The sequence below is a fragment of the Oncorhynchus gorbuscha genome, unplaced genomic scaffold, assembly GCF_021184085.1.
Source record: "Oncorhynchus gorbuscha isolate QuinsamMale2020 ecotype Even-year unplaced genomic scaffold, OgorEven_v1.0 Un_scaffold_1423, whole genome shotgun sequence".
NCBI lineage: Eukaryota > Metazoa > Chordata > Actinopteri > Salmoniformes > Salmonidae > Oncorhynchus > Oncorhynchus gorbuscha.
The window spans coordinates 12699-34971 of NW_025746206.1; the positions used below are offsets into that span (position 1 = coordinate 12699).

The 22273-nt window shown below is 50.5% G+C and overlaps 2 protein-coding genes across 2 annotated transcripts in view; one reads left to right on the forward strand and one right to left on the reverse strand.

The window, feature by feature from the left end:
* LOC124022782 (SH3 and multiple ankyrin repeat domains protein 3-like) overlaps positions 1 to 2095 on the reverse strand; it is a gene marked incomplete at its 3' end in the record, with an annotated part of 7343 nt that extends 5248 nt beyond the window's left edge. Inside the window, exon 1 of the mRNA XM_046337465.1 lies at positions 2074 to 2095. Within this exon, the coding sequence (XP_046193421.1) occupies positions 2074 to 2095 (22 nt within the window). The remainder of the gene's footprint in view (positions 1 to 2073) is intronic.
* A 680-nt stretch (positions 2096 to 2775) lies between these two features.
* LOC124022783 (SH3 and multiple ankyrin repeat domains protein 3-like) overlaps positions 2776 to 22273 on the forward strand; it is a 114939-nt gene continuing 95441 nt past the window's right edge. The window contains exon 1 of the mRNA XM_046337466.1: positions 2776 to 2933. Coding sequence (XP_046193422.1) covers positions 2925 to 2933 — 9 coding nt within the window. The 5' untranslated portion in view covers positions 2776 to 2924. The remainder of the gene's footprint in view (positions 2934 to 22273) is intronic.

Below are 22273 nucleotides of genomic sequence, written 5' to 3' on the forward strand. Positions count from 1 at the left end.
ATCCCTCTTTCCCTCTCTGCTTCTCCCTCTCCCTCTTGCTCTCACTACCTCTCCATCTCTCTGCCTCTCCTACCCCCTCTCTTTATCTGTGACTCTCTCTCTCTCTCTCTCTCTCTCTCTCTCTCTCTCTCTCTCTCTCTCTCTCTCTCTCTCTCTCTCTCTCTCTCTCTCTCTCTCTCTCTCTCTCTCTCTCTCTCTCTCTCTCTCTCTCCCTCCATCCCCCTCTCTCTCTCTGCCTCCATCCCCCTCTCTTTCTCTCTTTACCTCTACCTGCCCCTCTCACTACATCTTCTCCCCCTCTCTTTCTCTCTTTACTTCTCATTGCCCCCTCTCTCTGCCTTTCCTCTCTCTCTCTTTGAATCTCCGCTCTCTCTGCCTCTCCTTCCCCCCTCTCTCTCTGCCTCTCTCTGCGTCTCTTTCCCCCTCTTTTTTCTGCCTCTCCTTCCCTCTCTCTGCCTCTCCCTTCCCTCTCTCTCTATGTCTCCCCTCTTCTTTCCTCTCCTTACACCTCTCTATACCTCTACCTGTCCCTCTCTCTGTCTGTCTCTCCATCTCCCTCTCTCTCTCTTTACCTCTCTCGCTCTTTACCTCTCCTTCCTACTCTGCGCTTCTCCCACTGTCTCTGCCTCCTCTCTCCTTCCTCTCTCTCTGCCTCTCTACCCTCTCCGATTGTCTCTGCCTCCTCTCTCCTTCCTCTCTCTTTGACTCTACCCTCCCCAACTTTTTCTGCCTCCTCTCTCTCTCTGCCTCTCTACCATCTCCCACTGTCTCTGCCGCCTCTTTCCTTATTCTCTCCTTCCCTCTACCCTCTTCCACTGTTTTCCTTCACCTCTCTCCTTCCCTCTCTCTCTGCCTCTCTACCCTCTCCCTCTGTCTCTGCCTCTTCTCTCCTTCTCTCTCTCTCTCTCTGCCTCTCTACCCTCTCCCACTGTCTGCCTCCTCTCTGCCTCTCTACCCTCTCCCACTGTCTCTGCCTCTCTACCCTCTCCCACTGTCTCTGCCTCTTCTCTCCTTCCCACTCTCTCTCTGCCTCTCTACCCTCTCCCACTGTCTCTGCCTCTTCTCTCCTTCCCCTCTCTCTGCCTCTCTACCCTCTCCCACTGTCTCTGCCTCTTCTCTCCTTCCCACTCTCTCTGCCTCTCTACCCTCTCCCACTGTCTCTGCCTCTTCTCTCCTTCCCACTGTCTCTGCCTCTCTACCCTCTCCCTCTGTCTCTGCCTCTTCTCTCCTTCCCACTCTCTCTGCCTCTCTACCCTCTCCCTCTGTCTCTGCCTCTTCTCTGCCTCTCTACCCTCTCCCACTGTCTCTGCCTCTCTACCCTCTCCCTCTGTCTCTGCCTCTCTACCCTCTCCCTCTGTCTCTGCCTCTCTACCCTCTCCCTCTGTCTCTGCCTCTTCTCTGCCTCTCTACCCTCTCCCTCTGTCTCTGCCTCTCTACCCTCTCCCTCTGTCTCTGCCTCTTCTCTGCCTCTCTACCCTCTCCTCTCTGTCTCTGCCTCTCTACCCTCTCCCTCTGTCTCTGCCTCTTCTCTGCCTCTCTACCCTCTCCCTCTGTCTCTGCCTCTCTACCCTCTCCCTCTGTCTCTGCCTCTTCTCTGCCTCTCTACCCTCTCCCTCTGTCTCTGCCTCTCTACCCTCTCCCTCTGTCTCTGCCTCTCTACCCTCTCCCACTGTCTCTGCCTCATCTCTCCCTCTGTCTCTGCCTCTTCTCTCCTTCCTCTCTCTCTCTCTGCCTCTCTACCCTCTCCCACTGTCTGCCTCCTCTCTGCCTCTCTACCCTCTCCCACTGTCTCTGCCTCTCTACCCTCTCCCACTGTCTCTGCCTCTTCTCTCCTTCCCACTCTCTCTGCCTCTCTACCCTCTCCCACTGTCTCTGCCTCTTCTCTCCTTCCCACTCTCTCTGCCTCTCTACCCTCTCCCTCTGTCTCTGCCTCGTCTCTCCTTCCCACTCTCTCTGTCTCTCTACCCTCTCCCTCTGTCTCTGCCTCTTCTCTCCTTCCCACTCTCTCTGCCTCTCTACCCTCTCCCTCTGTCTCTGCCTCCTCTCTCCTTCCCACTCTCTCTGCCTCTCTACCTTCTCCCACTGTCTGCCTCATCTCTGCCTCTCTACCCTCTCCCTCTGTCTCTGCCTCTTCTCTCCTTCCTCTCTCTCTCTCTGCCTCTCTACCCTCTCCCACTGTCTCTGCCTCCTCTCTCCTTCCCACTCTCTCTGCCTCTCTACCCTCTCCCACTGTCTCTGCCTCCTCTCTCCTTCCCACTCTCTCTGCCTCTCTACCCTCTCCCTCTGTCTCTGCCTCTTCTCTCCTTCCTCTCTCTCTGATTCCTTCACATTTATCACTCTGCCATACATTTTCTTCCTTTCTTTCTCAATTTTCTAGTTTCCTCTCCTCCTTTCTCCTCCTCTTCTGTTATCTGAGAGTGATGTGTTAGTGTCAGAGAGAGGGAGGGAGGGAGGAAAGGGGATAGATTGGTGTAGGTCTGGCCCACGCATCAGTGGGAGACTGAGCCTTTCTATCCACACACACACAGTCAGTGTGTCATGCTTGCACTGTGTGGGCTGAACTGAGCATTCTTGCCATACAGTAACGGTACATAGACTGCCTCCTCTTTCCTCTCTCTCTCTCTCCTCTCTTTCCTCTCTCTCTCTCCTCTCGTTCCCCTCGCTTTCCTCGTTTTCTCTTCTTCTCTCTCTCCTCTCTTTCCCCTCTCTCTCTCATCCATTTCTCGTTCCCCTCGCTTTCCTCATTTTCTCTTCTTCTCTCTTTCCTCTCTTTCCTCTCTCTCCATCTCTTTCTTTCTCCCCATCTCTCTGGCTTTCTCACACTCTACATCTCTCTCTTTCTCTCTCACACTCTCCATCTCTCTCTCCACCTCTCTCTCAGTGTGCAGGCAGAGAAGCCTGGTGATGGAGGATCTGTGTCTCTGATGCTGTGGGTGAGTCTCTTCTCTCTCCTGCATGCTTTCTGTTGAGGGTTGCAAGGTGTGTGTGTGTGTGTGTGTGTGTGTGTGTGTGTGTGTGTGTGTGTGTGTGTGTGTGTGTGTGTGTGTGTGTGTGTGTGTGTGTGTGTGTGTGTGTGTGTGTGTGTGTGTGTGTGTGTGTGTGTGTGTGTGTGTGAGTGAGTGAGTGAGTGAGTGAGTGAGTGAGTGAGTGAGTGAGTGAGTGAGTGAGTGAGCTAATGACACAGCTTGCCTCTCACCTGCTGTACCTCTACCTGTCTCTACCTGATTACAGTCGTGACTGAAGCTTCTTCACCCACACGTCACTTTCCCTCCTCCCCTCTCTCTCCCTTTTCCCCTTCTCCCTCTCTGTCCTGCCCTCTCATTTTCTCCCTCTCCATTCCCAAACCAATAAATACTTTTGGTACCTTCAAGATATAAAACATATCATGAGTAATCCACATGACAAGGTTTCAGTATGATGATGAGACTGGTTGAGTGTCAAGGTGTTTCAGTATGATGATGAGACTGGTTGAGTGTCAAGGTGTTTCAGTATGATGATGAATACTTGTTGGGTGTTTCAGTATGATGACGAGACTGATTGAGTGTTTCAGTATGATGATGAGACTGGTTGATTGTTAAGATGTTTCAGTATGATGATGAAGACTGGTTGAGTGTTTCAGTATGATGATGAGACTGTTTGAGTGTTTCAGTATGATGATGAGACTGGTTGAGTGTTTCAGTATGATGATGAGACTGGTTGAGTGTTTCATTATGATGATGAGACTGGTTGAGTGTCAAGATGTTTCAGTATGATGATGAAGACTGGTTGAGTGTTTCAGTATGATGATGAGACTGGTTGAGTGTTTCAGTATGATGATGAATACTTGTTGGGTGTTTCAGTATGATGACGAGACTGATTGAGTGTTTCAGTATAATGATGAGACTGGTTGAGTGTTTCAGTATGATGATGAGACTGGTTGAGTGTTTCAGTATGATGATGAGACTGGTTGAGTGTCAAGATGTTTCAGTATGATGATACTGGTTGAGTGTTTCAGTATGATGATGAGACTGGTTGAGTGTTTCATTATGATGATGAGACTGGTTGATTGTCAAGATGTTTCAGTATGATGATGAAGACTGGTTGAGTGTTTCAGTATGAAGATAAAGACTGGTTGACTGTATCAGTATGACGATGAAGACTGGTTGAGTGTTTCAGTATGATGATGAGACTGGTTGAGTGTCAAGATGTTTCAGTATGATGATGAAGACTGGTTGAGTGTTTCAGTATGATGATGAGACTGGTTGAGTGTTTCAGTATGATGATGAAGACTAGTTGAGTGTTTCAGTATGATGATGAAGACTAGTTGAGTGTTTCAGTATGATGATGAAGACTAGTTGAGTGTTTCAGTATGATTATGAAGACTGGTTTAGTGTTTCAGTATGATGATAAAGACTGGTTGACTGTTTCAGTATGATGATGAGACTGGTTGAGTGTCTCAATGTTTCAGTATGAAGATGAAGACTGGTTGAGTGTTTCAGTATGAAGATAAAGACTGGTTGACTGTTTCAGTATGACGATGAAGACTGGTTGAGTGTTTCAGTATGATGATGAGACTGGTTGAGTGTTTCAGTATGATGATGAAGACTAGTTGAGTGTTGCAGTATGATGATGAAGACTAGTTGAGTGTTTCAGTATGATGATGAGACTGGTTGAGTGTGAAATACTAGTGTCTAAATGTTTTTGTTTCTATTTCTGATGTATGTTTGAGGGTTATGTAATGAATATCTCTCTCTCACCTCTTTCTCTCTCAATTAAATTAAATTTAAGGGCTTTATTGTCATGGAAACATATATTTACATTGCCAAAGTAAGTGACATAGATAATAAACAAAAGGGAAATAAATGAACAGTAAACATCACACTCACAAAAGCACAATATTTTTTAAATAATATAGATATTTTAAATGTTATTACTGGCTATGTACAATGTTGTAGGAATGTGGAAATAGTTAAAGTACAAAAGGGGTTTACAATGGGGTTTGTTCTTCACTGGTTGCCATTGTGGCAACAGGTCACAAATCTCGCTGCACACAGGTATTTCACGTATGGAAGTTTATCGATGTTGGATTTGTTTTGTAATTCTTTGTGGGTCTCTGTGTAATCTGAGGGAAATATGTCTCTTTAATATGGTCATACATTTGACAGGAGGTTAGGAAGTTCAGTTCGATGGCGGCCTCTCTCAATAGCAAAGCCATGCTCACTGCGCCTGTACATAGTCAAAGCTTTCCATCATTTTGGGTCAGTCACAGTGGTCAGGTATTCTGTTTAGCAAATAACATTCCAGTTTGCTTTTCCGATGTGTCAAGTCATTATTTTTTTGTTTTCTCATGATTTGGTTGGGACTAATTGTGTTGCTGTCCTGGGGCTTTGAGGGGTCTGGTTATGAACACAGCTCGCTGAGGGGACTCTTCTCCAGGTTCATCTCTCTGTAGGCGAGGGCTTTGTAATGGAAGGTTTGGGAATCACTTCCTTTGAAGTGGTTGTAGAATTTAACAGTTAGAATATAATTGTTCTTTTGGGGATTCTGGGTAAAGTCCTAATTCTGCTCTGCATGCATTAGTTGGTGTTCTACATTGTACACGGAAGATGCTTTTGCAGTTCTACATGCAGAGTCTCAATTTGGTGTTTGTCCCATTTTGTGAATTCTTGGTTGGTGAGCGGACCCCAGACCTCACAACCATATAGGGCAATGGATTCTATTGCTGATTCAGAAATGTGTCACATTCTATGCTCCTTTTGTGTGCATAAAAGCTTTATGGAAGTTACCTGTGGTGCTGATGTTTAGGTTGAGGTAGGTATAGTTGTTGGTGTGCTCTAGGGCAACAGTGTCTAGATGGAATTTGTATTTGTGGTCCTTTGGAACACCATTATTTTTGTTTTACTGAGATTTTCTATCAGGGCCCAGGTCTGGCAGAATCTGTGCATAAGATTTAGGTGCTGCTGTAGGCCCTCCAATGGTTGGGGACAGAAGCACCAGATCATCAGCAAGCAGTATACATTTGACCTCCGATTCTAGCAGGGTGAGGCCGGGTGCTGCAGACTGTTCTAGAGCCCTTGCCAATTGGTTGATATATATGTTGAAGAGGGTGGGGCTCAAGCTGCGTACATGGATTTTATAATGTTGTATGTTTTCCCACAACACCGCTTTCCATCAATGTATATACCAGATCCTCATGCTGAATTGAGTCTAAAGCTTTTTTTGAAATCAGCAAAGCATGAGAAGACTTTGCTTTTGTTTTGTTTGTTTGTCAATTAGGGTGCGCAGGGTGAATACGTGGTCTGTCGTACGGTCATTTGGTAAAAAGCCAAATTGAAATATGATCAGTACATTGTTTTCACTGAGTAAATGTGGGAGTCTGCTGTTAATGATAATGCAGAGGATTTTCCCAAGGTGGCTGTTGACGCATATCCCACGGTAGTTATTGGGGTCACATTTCTCTTCACTTCTGTGGATTGGGGTGATCAATCCTTGGTTTCATGTATTGGGGGAGATGCCAGAGCTGAGGATAAGTTTAAAGATTTTAAGAATAGCCAATTGGAACTTGTGGTCTGTATATTTGATCATTTCATTGAGGATCCCATCAACACCACAGGCCTTCTTGGGTTGGAGGGTTGGCATTTTGTCCTCTAGTTCATTCATTGTAATTGGAGAATCCAGTGGGTTCTGGTCGTCTTTAATAGTTGACTGTTTTATTGATCATGTGTATGTTTTTGCTGGTTGTCCTTTGTTATAGAGCCAATCAGATTGGAGAAGTGATTTATCCATAGATAGATACTGTAGTTATAGAGCCAATCAGATTGGAGAAGTGATTTATCCATAGATAGATACTGTAGTTATAGAGCCAATCAGATTGGTGTTGTAGTTTATCCATAGATAGATACTGTAGTTATAGAGCCAATCACATTGGAGAAGGGGTTTATCCATAGATAGATACTGTAATTATAGAGCCAATCAGATTGGTGTTGTGGTTTATCCATAGATAGATACTGTAGTTATAGAGCCAATCAGATTGGAGAAGGGGTTTATCCATAGATAGATACTGTAGTTATAGAGCCAATCAGATTGGTGTTGTAGTTTATCCATAGATAGATACTGTAGTTATAGAGCCAATCACATTGGAGAAGGGGTTTCTCCTCTCTCTCCATAGATAGATCTGTAGTTATCTCTCTCTCTCTCTCTCTCTCTCTCTCTCTCTCTCTCTCTCTCTCTCTCTCTCTCTCTCTCTCTCTGTCTCTCTTTCTGTCTCTCTTTCTGTCTCTCTCTCTCAGTGTTCAGTTTGAGGAAGTTTATAGCTGAACCTGTTCTTTGGTTGTCATGGTAACGGCAGGGAGGTGCAGTGAGGTACTGGAATATGGCAAAATGGAGCGTAGGAGCTCTCTATCATCTCTCTGTTTCTCTATCTTTGTTTCACTCCCTTTATCAGCGTTGGGATGACTTGGCCTTTCTGAGGGTAGTGAAGGTTTCTCTAGTCCTGTGTGGTAGGGAAGGTTCCTCTAGTCCTGTATGTATGGTAGTGAAGGTTCCCCTAGTCCTGTATGGTAGTGAAGGTTCCTCTAGTCCTGTATGGTAGGGAAGATTCCTCTAGTCCTGTATGGTAGGGAAGGTTCCTCTAGTCCTGTATGGTAGGGAAGATTCCTCTAGTCCTGTATGTATGGTAGGGAAGGTTCCTCTAGTCCTGTATGGTAGGAAAGGTTCCTCTAGTCCTGTATGGTAGGAAAGGTTCCTCTAGTCCTGTATGTATGGTAATGAAGGTTCCTCTAGTCCTGTATGTATGGTAGAGAAGGATCTGTATATCTAAATGGCCAGACAACACAGTCAGAGAAATACCTTGAAGCTCTGATGTTAGGCATTAAGAATAGGTACGCTAGTTCAGGTGGGTGGGTTAGTTCAGGGGTCAGGGCTAGGTGGGTGGGTTAGTTCAGGGGTTAGGGCTAGGTAGGTGGGTTAGTTCAGGGGTTAGGGCTAGGTGGGTTAGTTCAGGGGTTAGGGCTAGGTAGGTGGGTTAGTTCAGGGGTTAGGGCTAGGTGGGTTAGTTCAGGGGTTAGGGCTAGGTGGGTGGGTTAGTTCAGGGGTTAGGGCTAGGTAGGTGGGTTAGTTCAGGGGTTAGGTAGGTGGGTTAGTTCAGGGGTTAGGGCTAGGTGGGTGGGTTAGTTCAGGGGTTAGGGCTAGGTGGGTTAGTTCAGGGGTCAGGGCTAGGTAGGTGGGTTAGTTCAGGGGTTAGGGCTAGGTGGGTTAGTTCAGGGGTTAGGGCTAGGTAGGTGGGTTAGTTCAGGGGTTAGGGCTAGGTAGGTGGGTTAGTTCAGGGGGTTAGGGTTAGGTGGGTTAGTTCAGGGGTCAGGGCTAGGTAGGTGGGTTAGTTCAGGGGTTAGGGCTAGGTAGGTGGGTTAGTTCAGGGGTTAGGTAGGTGGGTTATTTCAGGGGTCAGGGCTAGGTAGGTGGGTTAGTTCAGGGGTTAGGGCTAGGTAGGTGGGTTAGTTCAGGGGTTAGGGCTAGGTAGGTGGGTTAGTTCAGGGGTTAGGGCTAGGTAGGTGGGTTAGTTCAGGGGTTAGGTAGGTGGGTTAGTTCAGGGTCAGGGCTAGGTAGGTGGGTTAGTTCAGGGGTCAGGGCTAGGTAGGTGGGTTAGTTCAGGGGTCAGGGCTAGGTAGGTGGGTTAGTTTAGGGGTTAGGGCTAGGTGGGTTAGTTCAGGGGTTAGGGCTAGGTAGGTGGGTTAGTTCAGGGGTTAGGGCTAGGTCGTTTAGTTCAGGGGTCAGGCTAGGTAGGTTAGTTCAGGGGTTAGGGCTAGGTGGGTTAGTTCAGGGGTTAGGGCTAGGTGGGTTAGTTCAGGGGTTAGGGCTAGGTGGGTTAGTTCAGGGGTTAGGGCTAGGTGGGTTAGTTCAGGGGTTAGGGCTAGGTGGGTTAGTTCAGGGGTCAGGGCTAGGTAGGTGGGTTAGTTCAGGGGTTAGGGCTAGGTGGGTTAGTTCAGGGGTTAGGGCTAGGTAGGTGGGTTAGTTCAGGGGTTAGGGTTAGGTAGGTGGGTTAGTTCAGGGGTCAGGGCTAGGTAGGTGGGTTAGTTCAGGGGTCAGGGCTAGGTAGGTGGGTTAGTTCAGGGGTTAGGTAGGTGGGTTAGTTCAGGGGTCAGGGCTAGGTAGGTGGGTTAGTTCAGGGTTTCAGGGCTAGGTAGGTGTGTTAGTTCAGGGGTTAGGGCTAGGTAGGTTAGTTCAGGGGTTAGGGCTAGGTAGGTGGGTTAGTTCAGGGGTTAGGGCTAGGTAGGTGGGTTAGTTCAGGGGTTAGGGCTAGGTAGGTGGGTTAATTCAGGGGTTAGGGCTAGGTAGGTGGGTTAGTTCAGGGGTTAGGGCTAGGTAGGTGGGTTAGTTCAGGGGTTAGGGCTAGGTGGGTTAGTTCAGGGGTTAGGGCTAGGTGGGTTAGTTCAGGGGTTAGGGCTAGGTAGGTGGGTTTGTTCAGGGGTTAGGGCTAGGTGGGTTAGTTCAGGGGTTAGGGCTAGGTGGGTGGGATAGTTCAGGGGTTAGGGCTAGGTAGGTGGGTTAGTTCAGGGGTTAGGGCTAGGTAGGTGGGTTAGTTCAGGGGTTAGGGCTAGGTAGGTGGGTTAGTTCAGGGGTTAGGGCTAGGTGGGTGGGTTAGTTCAGGGGTTAGGGCTAGGTTGGTGGGTTAGTTCAGGGGTTAGGGCTAGGTGGGTTAGTTCAGGGGCTAGGGCTAGGTGGGTTAGTTCAGGGGTTAGGGCTAGGTGGGTTAGTTCAGGGGTTAGGGCTAGGTAGGTGGGTTAGTTCAGGGGTTAGGGCTAGGTAGGTTAGTTCAGGGGTCAGGGCTAGGTAGGTGGGTTAGTTCAGGGGTTAGGGCTAGGTGGGTTAGTTCAGGGGTTAGGGCTAGGTAGGTGGGTTAGTTCAGGGGTTAGGGCTAGGTAGGTGGGTTAGTTCAGGGGTCAGGGCTAGGTAGGTGGGTTAGTTCAGGGGTTAGGGCTAGGTAGGTGGGTTAGTTCAGGGGTTAGGGCTAGGTAGGTGGGTTAGTTCAGGGGTTAGGTAGGTGGGTTAGTTCAGGGGTTAGGGCTAGGTAGGTGGGTTAGTTCAGGGGTTAGGGCTAGGTGGGTTAGTTCAGGGGTTAGGGCTAGGTAGGTGGGTTAGTTCAGGGGTTAGGGTTAGGTAGGTGGGTTAGTTCAGGGGTCAGGGCTAGGTAGGTGGGTTAGTTCAGGGGTCAGGGCTAGGTAGGTGGGTTAGTTCAGGGGTTAGGGCTAGGTAGGTGGGTTAGTTCAGGGGTTAGGTAGGTGGGTTAGTTCAGGGGTCAGGGCTAGGTAGGTGGGTTAGTTCAGGGTTTCAGGGCTAGGTAGGTGTGTTAGTTCAGGGGTTAGGGCTAGGTAGGTTAGTTCAGGGGTTAGGGCTAGGTAGGTGGGTTAGTTCAGGGGTTAGGGCTAGGTAGGTGGGTTAGTTCAGGGGTTAGGGCTAGGTAGGTGGGTTAATTCAGGGGTTAGGGCTAGGTAGGTGGGTTAGTTCAGGGGTTAGGGCTAGGTAGGTGGGTTAGTTCAGGGGTTAGGGCTAGGTGGGTTAGTTCAGGGGTTAGGGCTAGGTGGGTTAGTTCAGGGGTTAGGGCTAGGTAGGTGGGTTTGTTCAGGGGTTAGGGCTAGGTGGGTTAGTTCAGGGGTTAGGGCTAGGTGGGTGGGATAGTTCAGGGTTAGGGCTAGGTAGGTGGGTTAGTTCAGGGGTTAGGGCTAGGTAGGTGGGTTAGTTCAGGGGTTAGGGCTAGGTAGGTGGGTTAGTTCAGGGGTTAGGGCTAGGTGGGTGGGTTAGTTCAGGGGTTAGGGCTAGGTTGGTGGGTTAGTTCAGGGGTTAGGGCTAGGTGGGTTAGTTCAGGGGCTAGGGCTAGGTGGGTTAGTTCAGGGTTAGGGCTAGGTGGGTTAGTTCAGGGGTTAGGGCTAGGTAGGTGGGTTAGTTCAGGGGTTAGGCCTAGGTAGGTTAGTTCAGGGGTCAGGGCTAGGTAGGTGGGTTAGTTCAGGGGTTAGGGCTAGGTGGGTTAGTTCAGGGGTTAGGGCTAGGTGGGTGGGATAGTTCAGGGGTTAGGGCTAGGTAGGTGGGTTAGTTCAGGGGTTAGGGCTAGGTAGGTGGGTTAGTTCAGGGGTTAGGGCTAGGTAGGTGGGTTAGTTCAGGGGTTAGGGCTAGGTGGGTGGGTTAGTTCAGGGGTTAGGGCTAGGTTGGTGGGTTAGTTCAGGGGTTAGGGCTAGGTGGGTTAGTTCAGGGGCTAGGGCTAGGTGGGTTAGTTCAGGGGTTAGGGCTAGGTGGGTTAGTTCAGGGGTTAGGGCTAGGTAGGTGGGTTAGTTCAGGGGTTAGGGCTAGGTAGGTTAGTTCAGGGGTCAGGGCTAGGTAGGTGGGTTAGTTCAGGGGTTAGGGCTAGGTGGGTTAGTTCAGGGGTTAGGGCTAGGTAGGTGGGTTAGTTCAGGGGTTAGGGCTAGGTAGGTGGGTTAGTTCAGGGGTCAGGGCTAGGTAGGTGGGTTAGTTCAGGGGTTAGGGCTAGGTAGGTGGGTTAGTTCAGGGGTTAGGGCTAGGTAGGTGGGTTAGTTCAGGGGTTAGGTAGGTGGGTTAGTTCAGGGGTTAGGGCTAGGTAGGTGGGTTAGTTCAGGAGTCAGGGCTAGGTAGGTGGGTTAGTTCAGGGGTTAGGGCTAGGTAGGTGGGTTAGTTCAGGGGTCAGGGCTAGGTAGGTGGGTTAGTTCAGGGGTCAGGGCTAGGTAGGTGGGTTAGTTCAGGGGTTAGGGCTAGGTGGGTTAGTTCAGGGGTCAGGGCTAGGTAGGTGGGTTAGTTCAGGGGTCAGGGCTAGGTAGGTGGGTTAGTTCAGGGGTCAGGGCTAGGTAGGTGGGTTAGTTCAGGGGTTAGGGCTAGGTGGGTGAGTTCAGGGGTTAGGGCTAGGTAGGTGGGTTAGTTCAGGGGTTAGGGCTAGGTAGGTGGGTTAGTTCAGGGGTTAGGGTTAGGTGGGTTAGTTCAGGGGTCAGGGCTAGGTAGGTGGGTTAGTTCAGGGGTTAGGGCTAGGTAGGTGGGTTAGTTCAGGGGTTAGGTAGGTGGGTTATTTCAGGGGTCAGGGCTAGGTAGGTGGGTTAGTTCAGGGGTTAGGGCTAGGTAGGTGGGTTAGTTCAGGGGTTAGGGCTAGGTAGGTGGGTTAGTTCAGGGGTTAGGTAGGTGGGTTAGTTCAGGGGCTAGGTAGGTGGGTTAGTTCAGGGGTCAGGGCTAGGTAGGTGGGTTAGTTCAGGGGTCAGGGCTAGGTAGGTGGGTTAGTTTAGGGGTTAGGGCTAGGTGGGTTAGTTCAGGGGTTAGGGCTAGGTAGGTGGGTTAGTTCAGGGGTTAGGGCTAGGTCGTTTAGTTCAGGGGTCAGGGCTAGGTAGGTTAGTTCAGGGGTTAGGGCTAGGTGGGTTAGTTCAGGGGTTAGGGCTAGGTGGGTTAGTTCAGGGGTTAGGGCTAGGTGGGTTAGTTCAGGGGTTAGGGCTAGGTGGGTTAGTTCAGGGGTTAGGGCTAGGTGGGTTAGTTCAGGGGTTAGGGCTAGGTGGGTTAGTTCAGGGGTCAGGGCTAGGTAGGTGGGTTAGTTCAGGGGTTAGGGCTAGGTGGGTTAGTTCAGGGGTTAGGGCTAGGTAGGTGGGTTAGTTCAGGGGTTAGGGTTAGGTAGGTGGGTTAGTTCAGGGGTCAGGGCTAGGTAGGTGGGTTAGTTCAGGGGTCAGGGATAGGTAGGTGGGTTAGTTCAGGGGTTAGGGCTAGGTAGGTGGGTTAGTTCAGGGGTTAGGGTTAGGTGGGTTAGTTCAGGGGTCAGGGCTAGGTAGGTGGGTTAGTTCAGGGGTTAGGGCTAGGTAGGTGGGTTAGTTCAGGGGTTAGGTAGGTGGGTTATTTCAGGGGTCAGGGCTAGGTAGGTGGGTTAGTTCAGGGGTTAGGGCTAGGTAGGTGGGTTAGTTCAGGGGTTAGGGCTAGGTAGGTGGGTTAGTTCAGGGGTTAGGGCTAGGTAGGTGGGTTAGTTCAGGGGTTAGGTAGGTGGGTTAGTTCAGGGGTCAGGGCTAGGTAGGTGGGTTAGTTCAGGGGTCAGGGCTAGGTAGGTGGGTTAGTTCAGGGGTCAGGGCTAGGTAGGTGGGTTAGTTTAGGGGTTAGGGCTAGGTGGGTTAGTTCAGGGGTTAGGGCTAGGTAGGTGGGTTAGTTCAGGGGTTAGGGCTAGGTCGTTTAGTTCAGGGGTCAGGGCTAGGTAGGTTAGTTCAGGGGTTAGGGCTAGGTGGGTTAGTTCAGGGGTTAGGGCTAGGTGGGTTAGTTAAGGGGTTAGGGCTAGGTGGGTTAGTTCAGGGGTTAGGGCTAGGTGGGTTAGTTCAGGGGTTAGGGCTAGGTGGGTTAGTTCAGGGGTCAGGGCTAGGTAGGTGGGTTAGTTCAGGGGTTAGGGCTAGGTGGGTTAGTTCAGGGGTTAGGGCTAGGTAGGTGGGTTAGTTCAGGGGTTAGGGTTAGGTAGGTGGGTTAGTTCAGGGGTCAGGGCTAGGTAGGTGGGTTAGTTCAGGGGTCAGGGCTAGGTAGGTGGGTTAGTTCAGGGGTTAGGGCTAGGTAGGTGGGTTAGTTCAGGGGTTAGGTAGGTGGGTTAGTTCAGGGGTCAGGGCTAGGTAGGTGGGTTAGTTCAGGGTTTCAGGGCTAGGTAGGTGTGTTAGTTCAGGGGTTAGGGCTAGGTAGGTTAGTTCAGGGGTTAGGGCTAGGTAGGTGGGTTAGTTCAGGGGTTAGGGCTAGGTAGGTGGGTTAGTTCAGGGGTTAGGGCTAGGTAGGTGGGTTAATTCAGGGGTTAGGGCTAGGTAGGTGGGTTAGTTCAGGGGTTAGGGCTAGGTAGGTGGGTTAGTTCAGGGGTTAGGGCTAGGTGGGTTAGTTCAGGGGTTAGGGCTAGGTGGGTTAGTTCAGGGGTTAGGGCTAGGTAGGTGGGTTTGTTCAGGGGTTAGGGCTAGGTGGGTTAGTTCAGGGGTTAGGGCTAGGTGGGTGGGATAGTTCAGGGGTTAGGGCTAGGTAGGTGGGTTAGTTCAGGGGTTAGGGCTAGGTAGGTGGGTTAGTTCAGGGGTTAGGGCTAGGTAGGTGGGTTAGTTCAGGGGTTAGGGCTAGGTGGGTGGGTTAGTTCAGGGGTTAGGGCTAGGTTGGTGGGTTAGTTCAGGGGTTAGGGCTAGGTGGGTTAGTTCAGGGGCTAGGGCTAGGTGGGTTAGTTCAGGGGTTAGGGCTAGGTGGGTTAGTTCAGGGGTTAGGGCTAGGTAGGTGGGTTAGTTCAGGGGTTAGGGCTAGGTAGGTTAGTTCAGGGGTCAGGGCTAGGTAGGTGGGTTAGTTCAGGGGTTAGGGCTAGGTGGGTTAGTTCAGGGGTTAGGGCTAGGTAGGTGGGTTAGTTCAGGGGTTAGGGCTAGGTAGGTGGGTTAGTTCAGGGGTCAGGGCTAGGTAGGTGGGTTAGTTCAGGGGTTAGGGCTAGGTAGGTGGGTTAGTTCAGGGGTTAGGGCTAGGTAGGTGGGTTAGTTCAGGGGTTAGGTAGGTGGGTTAGTTCAGGGGTTAGGGCTAGGTAGGTGGGTTAGTTCAGGAGTCAGGGCTAGGTAGGTGGGTTAGTTAAGGGGTTAGGGCTAGGTAGGTGGGTTAGTTCAGGGGTCAGGGCTAGGTAGGTGGGTTAGTTCAGGGGGTCAGGGCTAGGTAGGTGGGTTAGTTCAGGGGTTAGGGCTAGGTGGGTTAGTTCAGGGGTCAGGGCTAGGTAGGTGGGTTAGTTCAGGGGTCAGGGCTAGGTAGGTGGGTTAGTTCAGGGGTCAGGGCTAGGTAAGTGGGTTAGTTCAGGGGTCAGGGCTAGGTAGGTGGGTTAGTTCAGGGGTCAGGGCTAGGTAGGTGGGTTAGTTCAGGGGTTAGGGTTAGGTAGGTGGGTTAGTTCAGGGGTCAGGGCTAGGTAGGTGGGTTAGTTCAGGGGTTAGGGCTAGGTAGGTGGGTTTGTTCAGGGGTTAGGGCTAGGTGGGTTAGTTCAGGGGTTAGGGCTAGGTGGGTGGGTTAGTTCAGGGGTTAGGGCTAGGTGGGTGGGTTAGTTCAGGGGTTAGGGCTAGGTAGGTGGGTTAGTTCAGGGGTTAGGGTTAGGTAGGTGGGTTAGTTCAGGGGTTAGGGCTAGGTGGGTTAGTTCAGGGGTCAGGGCTAGGTGGGTGGGTTAGTTCAGGGGTTAGGGCCAGGTTCCGGTTGGAGCGAGTGGTCGCATCTGCACGTCGCTCCAACGGGTAGTATAACTTTTTCATTATATTTCATTATATCACAACGGTTTGATTTGTCTTATCTTAGCAATTTCTTCTCAGCTAGCTACATAGCCGTCTTTGTATCAAAGATAATTGCGTAATTATCGTATTTCGCCGTCCTAACGTAGTCTTCACTAGCCAGCTAGCTAACGTCCACTGATTAGCTGCACTGGAGAAACTGTTACACTCAACTGAACGACTTGATCAGTGTAGTGTTAGCTAGCTACATAGCTGTCTTTGCTGTCTTCGTATCATCGTATCATCGTATCCAAGATAATTGTGTTGTTTAGGTTTAGAGTGTGTAGTCTTAGAGTGATTATCTTAATTTACCGAGGTTAGCTAGCCAGCTATTTGTCGTCCTTAACGTAGGTGACTCTGCTAGCTAGCCAACAGCTAGCCAACGCTAGCCAACGTCTTCTGTATAGAACTCAACTACCCGGTCGCATTCACAGGTTGTATCACATTTTCACTTCATTTTCATTACAGTACAACGGTTTGATTTGTTTGATCGTAGCTAGCTACTTAGCTAGCTACATAGCCGTCTTTGTATCAAAGATAATTGTGTAGTCTAGAGCGATTTTCTAGGTTCGCTAGCCATCTATTGTCGTTCTTTTAACGCAACGTAACGTAAACAACACTGCTAGCTAGCCTGCTAGCCCCGAATAGCAACACTGCAGAAACTATTACACTCAACGGAACGACTTGATTAGTGTAGTGTCAACAACGCACCCACTGCCAGCTGGCCTACTTCAGCAGTACTGTATCATTTTAATCATTTTAGTCAATAAGATTCTTGCTACGTAGCTTAACTTTCTGAACATTCGAGACGTGTAGTCCACTTGTCATTCCAATCTCCTTTGCATTAGCGTAGCCTCTTCTGTAGCCTGTCAACTATGTGTCGGTTTATCCCTGTTCTCTCCTCTCTGCACAGACCATACAAACGCTCCTCACCGCGTGGCCGCGGCCACCCTACTCTGGTGGTCCCAGCGCGCACGACCCACGTGGAGTTCCAGGTCTCCGGTAGCCTCTGGAACTGCCAATCTGCGGTCAACAAGGCAGAGTTCATCTCAGCCCATGCCTCCCTCCAGTCCCTCGACTTCTTGGCCCTGACGGAAACATGGATCACCACAGACAACACTGCTACTCCTACTGCTCTCTCTTCGTCCGCCCACGTGTTCTCGCACACCCCGAGAGCGTCTGGTCAGCGGGGTGGTGGCACCGGGATCCTCATCTCTCCCAAGTGGTCATTCTCTCTTTCTCCCCTTACCCATCTGTCTATCGCCTCCTTTGAATTCCATGCTGTCACAGTTACTAGCCCTTTCAAGCTTAACATCCTTATCATTTATCGCCCTCCAGGTTCCCTCGGAGAGTTCATCAATGAGCTTGATGCCTTGATAAGCTCCTTTCCTGAGGACGGCTCACCTCTCACAGTTCTGGGCGACTTTAACCTCCCCACGTCTACCTTTGACTCTTTCCTCTCTGCCTCCTTCTTTCCACTCCTCTCCTCTTTTGACCTCACCCTCTCACCTTCCCCCCTACTCACAAGGCAGGCAATACGCTCGACCTCATCTTTACTAGATGCTGTTCTTCCACTAACCTCATTGCAACTCCCCTCCAAGTCTCCGACCACTGCCTTGTATCCTTTTCCCTCTCGCTCTCATCCAACACCTCCCACACTGCCCCTACTCGGATGGTATCGCGCCGTCCCAACCTTCGCTCTCTCTCCCCCGCTACTCTCTCCTCTTCCATCCTATCATCTCTTCCCTCCGCTCAAACCTTCTCCCACCTATCTCCTGATTCTGCCTCCTCAACCCTCCTCTCCTCCCTCTCTGCATCCCTTGACTCTCTATGTCCCCTATCCTCCAGGCCGGCTCGGTCCTCCCTCCCGCTCCGTGGCTCGATGACTCATTGCGAGCTCACAGAACAGGGCTCCGGGCAGCCGAGCGGAAATGGAGGAAAACTCGCCTCCCTGCGGACCTGGCATCCTTTCACTCCCTCCTCTCTACATTTTCCTCCTCTGTCTCTGCTGCTAAAGCCACTTTCTACCACGCTAAATTCCAAGCTTCTGCCTCCAACCCTAGGAAGCTCTTTGCCACCTTCTCCTCCCTCCTGAATCCTCCGCCCCCTCCCCCCTCCTCCCTCTCTGCAGATGACTTCGTCAACCATTTTGAAAAGAAGGTCGACGACATCCGATCCTCGTTTGCTAAGTCAAACGACACCGCTGGTTCTGCTCACACTGCCCTACCCTGTGCTCTGACCTCTTTCTCCCCTCTCTCTCCAGATGAAATCTCGCGTCTTGTGACGGCCGGCCGCCCAACAACCTGCCCGCTCGACCCTATCCCCTCCTCTCTTCTCCAGACCATTTCCGGAGACCTTCTCCCTTACCTCACCTCGCTCATCAACTCATCCCTAACCGTTGGCTACGTCCCTTCCGTCTTCAAGAGAGCGAGAGTTGCACCCCTTCTGAAAAAACCTACACTCGATCCCTCCGATGTCAACAATTACAGACCAGTATCCCTTCTTTCTTTTCTCTCCAAAACTCTTGAACGTGCCGTCCTTGGCCAGCTCTCCCGCTATTTCTCTCTGAATGACCTTCTTGATCCAAATCAGTCAGGTTTCAAGACTAGTCACTCAACTGAGACTGCTCTCCTCTGTATCACGGAGGCGCTCCGCACTGCTAAAGCTAACTCTCTCTCCTCTGCTCTCATCCTTCTAGATCTATCGGCTGCCTTCGATACTGTGAACCATCAGATCCTCCTCTCCACCCTCTCCGAGTTGGGCATCTCCGGCGCGGCCCACGCTTGGATTGCGTCCTACCTGACAGGTCGCTCCTACCGTGGCAAGAATCTGTCTCCTCACCACGCGCTCTCACCACTGGTGTCCCCCAGGGCTCTGTTCTTGGCCCTCTCCTATTCTCGCTATACACCAAGTCACTTGGCTCTGTCATAACCTCACATGGTCTCTCTTATCATTGCTATGCAGACGACACACAATTAATCTTCTCCTTTCCTCCTTCTGATGACCAGGTGGCGAATCGCATCTCTGCATGTCTGGCAGACATATCAGTGTGGATGACGGATCACCACCTCAAGCTGAACCTCGGCAAGACGGAGCTGCTCTTCCTCCCGGGGAAGGACTGCCCGTTCCATGATCTCGCCATCACGGTTGACAACTCCATTGTGTCCTCCTCCCAGAGCGCCAAGAACCTTGGCGTGATCCTGGACAACACCCTGTCGTTCTCAACTAACATCAAGGCGGTGGCCCGTTCCTGTAGGTTCATGCTCTACAACATCCGCAGAGTACGACCCTGCCTCACACAGGAAGCGGCGCAGGTCCTAATCCAGGCACTTGTCATCTCCCGTCTGGATTACTGCAACTCGCTGTTGGCTGGGCTCCCTGCCTGTGCCATTAAACCCCTTCAACTCATCCAGAACGCCGCAGCCCGTCTGGTGTTCAACCTTCCCAAGTTCTCTCACGTCACCCCGCTCCTCCGTTCTCTCCACTGGCTTCCAGTTGAAGCTCGCATCCGCTACAAGACCATGGTGCTTGCCTACGGAGCTGTGAGGGGAACGGCACCTCAGTACCTCCAGGCTCTGATCAGGCCCTACACCCAAACAAGGGCACTGCGTTCATCCACCTCTGGCCTGCTCGCCTCCCTACCACTGAGGAAGTACAGCTCCCGCTCAGCCCAGTCAAAACTGTTCGCTGCCCTGGCCCCCCAATGGTGGAACAAACTCCCTCACGACGCCAGGACAGCGGAGTCAATCACCACCTTCCGGAGACACCTGAAACCCCACCTCTTTAAGGAATACCTAGGATAGGTTAAGTAATCCCTCTCACCCCACCCCCTAAGTTTTAGATGCACTATTGTATGTGGGTTAGTTCAGGGGTTAGGGCTAGGTGGGTTAGTTCAGGGGCTAGGGCTAGGTGGGTTAGTTCAGGGATTAGGGCTAGGTGGGTTAGTTCGGGGGTTAGGGCTAGGTAGGTGGGTTAGTTCAGGGGTTAGGGCTAGGTAGGTTAGTTCAGGGGCTAGGTAGGTGGGTTAGTTCAGGGGTTAGGGCTAGGTAGGTGGGTTAGTTCAGGGGTTAGGGCTAGGTAGGTGGGTTAGTTCAGGGGTTAGGGCTAGGTAGGTGGGTTAGTTCAGGGGCCAGGTAGGTGGGTTAGTTCAGGGGTTAGGGCTAGGTAGGTAGGTTAGTTCAGGGGCTAGGTAGGTGGGTTAGTTCAGGGGGTTATGTGTTTGTGAATCTGGTTGTTCAGCCAGGAACCTAGGAAAGAGATGGAATGTGTCTGTGTTTTTGTGTAACGTAGTGTGTTTGTGTGTAATGTAGTGTGTTTGTGTGTAACGTAGTGTGTTTGTGTGTAACAGTGTGTTTGTTTGTAATGTAGTGTGTTTGTGTAATGTACTTTGTGTGTGGTTGTCTGAGTTATCTGGGCCTTGCAGCTCCTCCAGATCTTCCTGCCAAACATCCGTCTCCACGGGAACACAGACAGGAAAGAGGAAGTGTGAGCTAATAGGAAACTTTTAGAACAGGAGGAGAGGGAGGAGGGGAAGACAGTAGGGTACGGTAGGTAGGAGAGGAAAGATTAAAAAGATGTCAAAGGATGTGTTTAGGGGTTTAGGGTTGTGGTTAGGGTTGTGGTTAGGGTTTAGGGTTGTGGTTAGGGTTGTGGTTAGGGGTTAGGGTTGTGGTTAGGGTTTAGGTTGTGGTTAGGGGTTAGGGTTGTGTTTAGGGGTTAGGGCTGTGGTTTAGGGTTGTGGTTATGGTTTAGGGTTGTGGTTAGGGGTTAGGGTTGTGGTTAGGTGTTAGGGTTGTGGTTAGGGGTTAGGGTTGTGGTTATGGTTTAGGGTTGTGGTTATGGTTTAGGGTTGTGGTTAGGGGTTAGGGTTGTGGTCAGGGTTTAGGGTTGTGGTTAGGGTTTTAGGGTTGTGGTTATGGTTTAGGGTTGTGGTTATGGTTTAGGGTTGTGGTCAGGGTTTAGGGTTGTGGTTAGGGGTTAGGGTTTAGGGTTGTGGTTAGGGTTAGGGCTGTGGTTAGGGGTTAGGGTTGTGGTTAGGGGTTGTGGTTAGGGTTTAGGGTTGTGGTCAGGGTTTAGGGTTGTGGTTAGGGGTTAGGGTTGTGGTTAGGGGTTAGGGTTGTGGCAGGGTTTAGGGTTGAGGTCAGGGTTTAGGGTTGTGGTTAGGGTTTAGTGTTGTGGTCAGGGTTTAGGGTTGTGGTCAGGGTTTTAGGGTTGTGGTCAGGGTTTAGTGTTGTGGTTCGGGTTCGAGTTTAGGGTTAGGGTTGTGGTCAGGGTTTAGGGTTGTAGTTAGCGGTTGTGGTTTGGGGTTATGGGTTGTGGTCAGGGTTTAGGGTTGTGGTTAGGGTTATGTTTAGGGTTTAGGGTTGTGGGCAGGGGTTAGGGTTTAGGGTTTGTTGGTTAGGGGGTTTAGTGTTTAGGGTTGTGGTTATGGGTTGTGGTTAGGGTTTAGTGTTGTGGTCAGGGTTTAGGGTTGTGGTCAGGGTTTAGGGTTGTGGTCAGGGGTTAGGGTTGTGGTTAGGGGTTAGGGTTGTGGTCAGGGTTTAGGGTTGTGGTTTAGGGTTGTGGTCAGGGCTTAGGGTTGTGGTTAGGGATTAGGGTTGTCATTGGGTTGTGGGTAGGGTTGTGGTTAAGGTTGTGGTTAGGGTTCAGGGTTGTATTTAGGGTTTAGGGTTGTGGTTAGGGTTTAGGGTTGTGGTTAGATGTTAGGGTTGTTTTTGGGGGTTGGGATTGTGGTTAGGGGTTAGGGTTGTGGTTAGGGTTTAGGGTTGTGGTTAGGGTTTAGGGTTGTGGTTGGGGGTTAGGGTTATGGGTTGTGGTTAGGGTTATAGGTTGTGGTCAGGTTTTAGGTTTGTGGTTAGGGTTGTAGTTAGGGTTCAGGGTTGTGGTTAGGGTTGTGGTTCGGGTTCGAGGTTAGGGTTAGGGTTGTGGTCAGGGTTTAGGGTTGTAGTTAGCGGTTGTGGTTTGGGGTTATGGGTTGTGGTCATGGTTTAGGGTTGTGGTTAGGGTTATGGTTAGGGTTTAGGGTTGTGGGCAGGGTTAAGGGTTGTGGTTAGGGTTTAGGGTTGTGGTCAGTGTTTAGGGTTGTGGTTATGGGTTATGGTTAGGGTTTAGTGTTGTGGTCAGGGTTTAGGGTTGTGGTCAGGGTTTAGGGTTGTGGTTAGGGGTTAGGGTTGTGGTTAGGGTTGTGTTTAGCGTTGTGGTTAGGGGTTAGGGTTGTGGTCATGGGTTAGGGTTGTTGTCAGGGTTTAGGGTTGTGGTCAGGATTTAGGGTTTTGGTCAGGGTTTAGGGTTGTGATCAGGGTTTAGGGTTGTGGTTAGGGGTTAGGGTTGTGGTTAGGGTTGTGGTCAGGGTTTCGTGTTGTGGTTAGGGGTTAGGGTTGTGGTTAGGGTTGTGGTCAGGGTTTAGGGTTGTGGTTTGGGGTTAGGGTTGTGGTTTGGGGTTAGGGTTGTGGTTAGGGGTTAGGGTTGTGGTTAGTGTTTAGTGTTGTGGTCAGGGTTTAGGGTTGTGGTTAGGGTTGTGGTCAGGGTTTAGGGTTGTGGTCAGGGTTTAGGGTTCTGGGTAGGGTTTATGGTTATATTTAGGGTTTAGGGTTGTGGTTAGGGTTTAGGGTTAGGGTTGTGGTTAGGGTTTAGGGTTATGGTTAGGGTTTAGGGTTGTGGTCAGGGTTTAGAGTTGTGGTCAGGGTTTAGGGTTGTGGTCAGGGTTTAGGGTTGTGGTTAGGGTTTAGGTTTGTGGTTATAGGGTTGTGATTAGGCTTAGGGTTGTGGTTAGTGTTGTGGTCAGGATTTAGGGTTGTGGTTGTGGTTTAGGGTTGTGGTCAGGGCTTAGGGTTGTGGTTAGGGGTTAGGGTTGTCATTGGGTTGTGGGTAGGAATGTGGTTAAGGTTGTGGTTAGGGTTCAGGGTTGTATTTAGGGTTTAGGGTTGTGGTTAGGGTTGTGGTCAGGGTTTAGTGTTGTGGTCAGGGTTTATGGTTGTGGTCAGGGTTTAGGGTTGTGGTTAGATTTTAGGATTGTTTTTAGGTTTGGGGTTGTGGTTAGG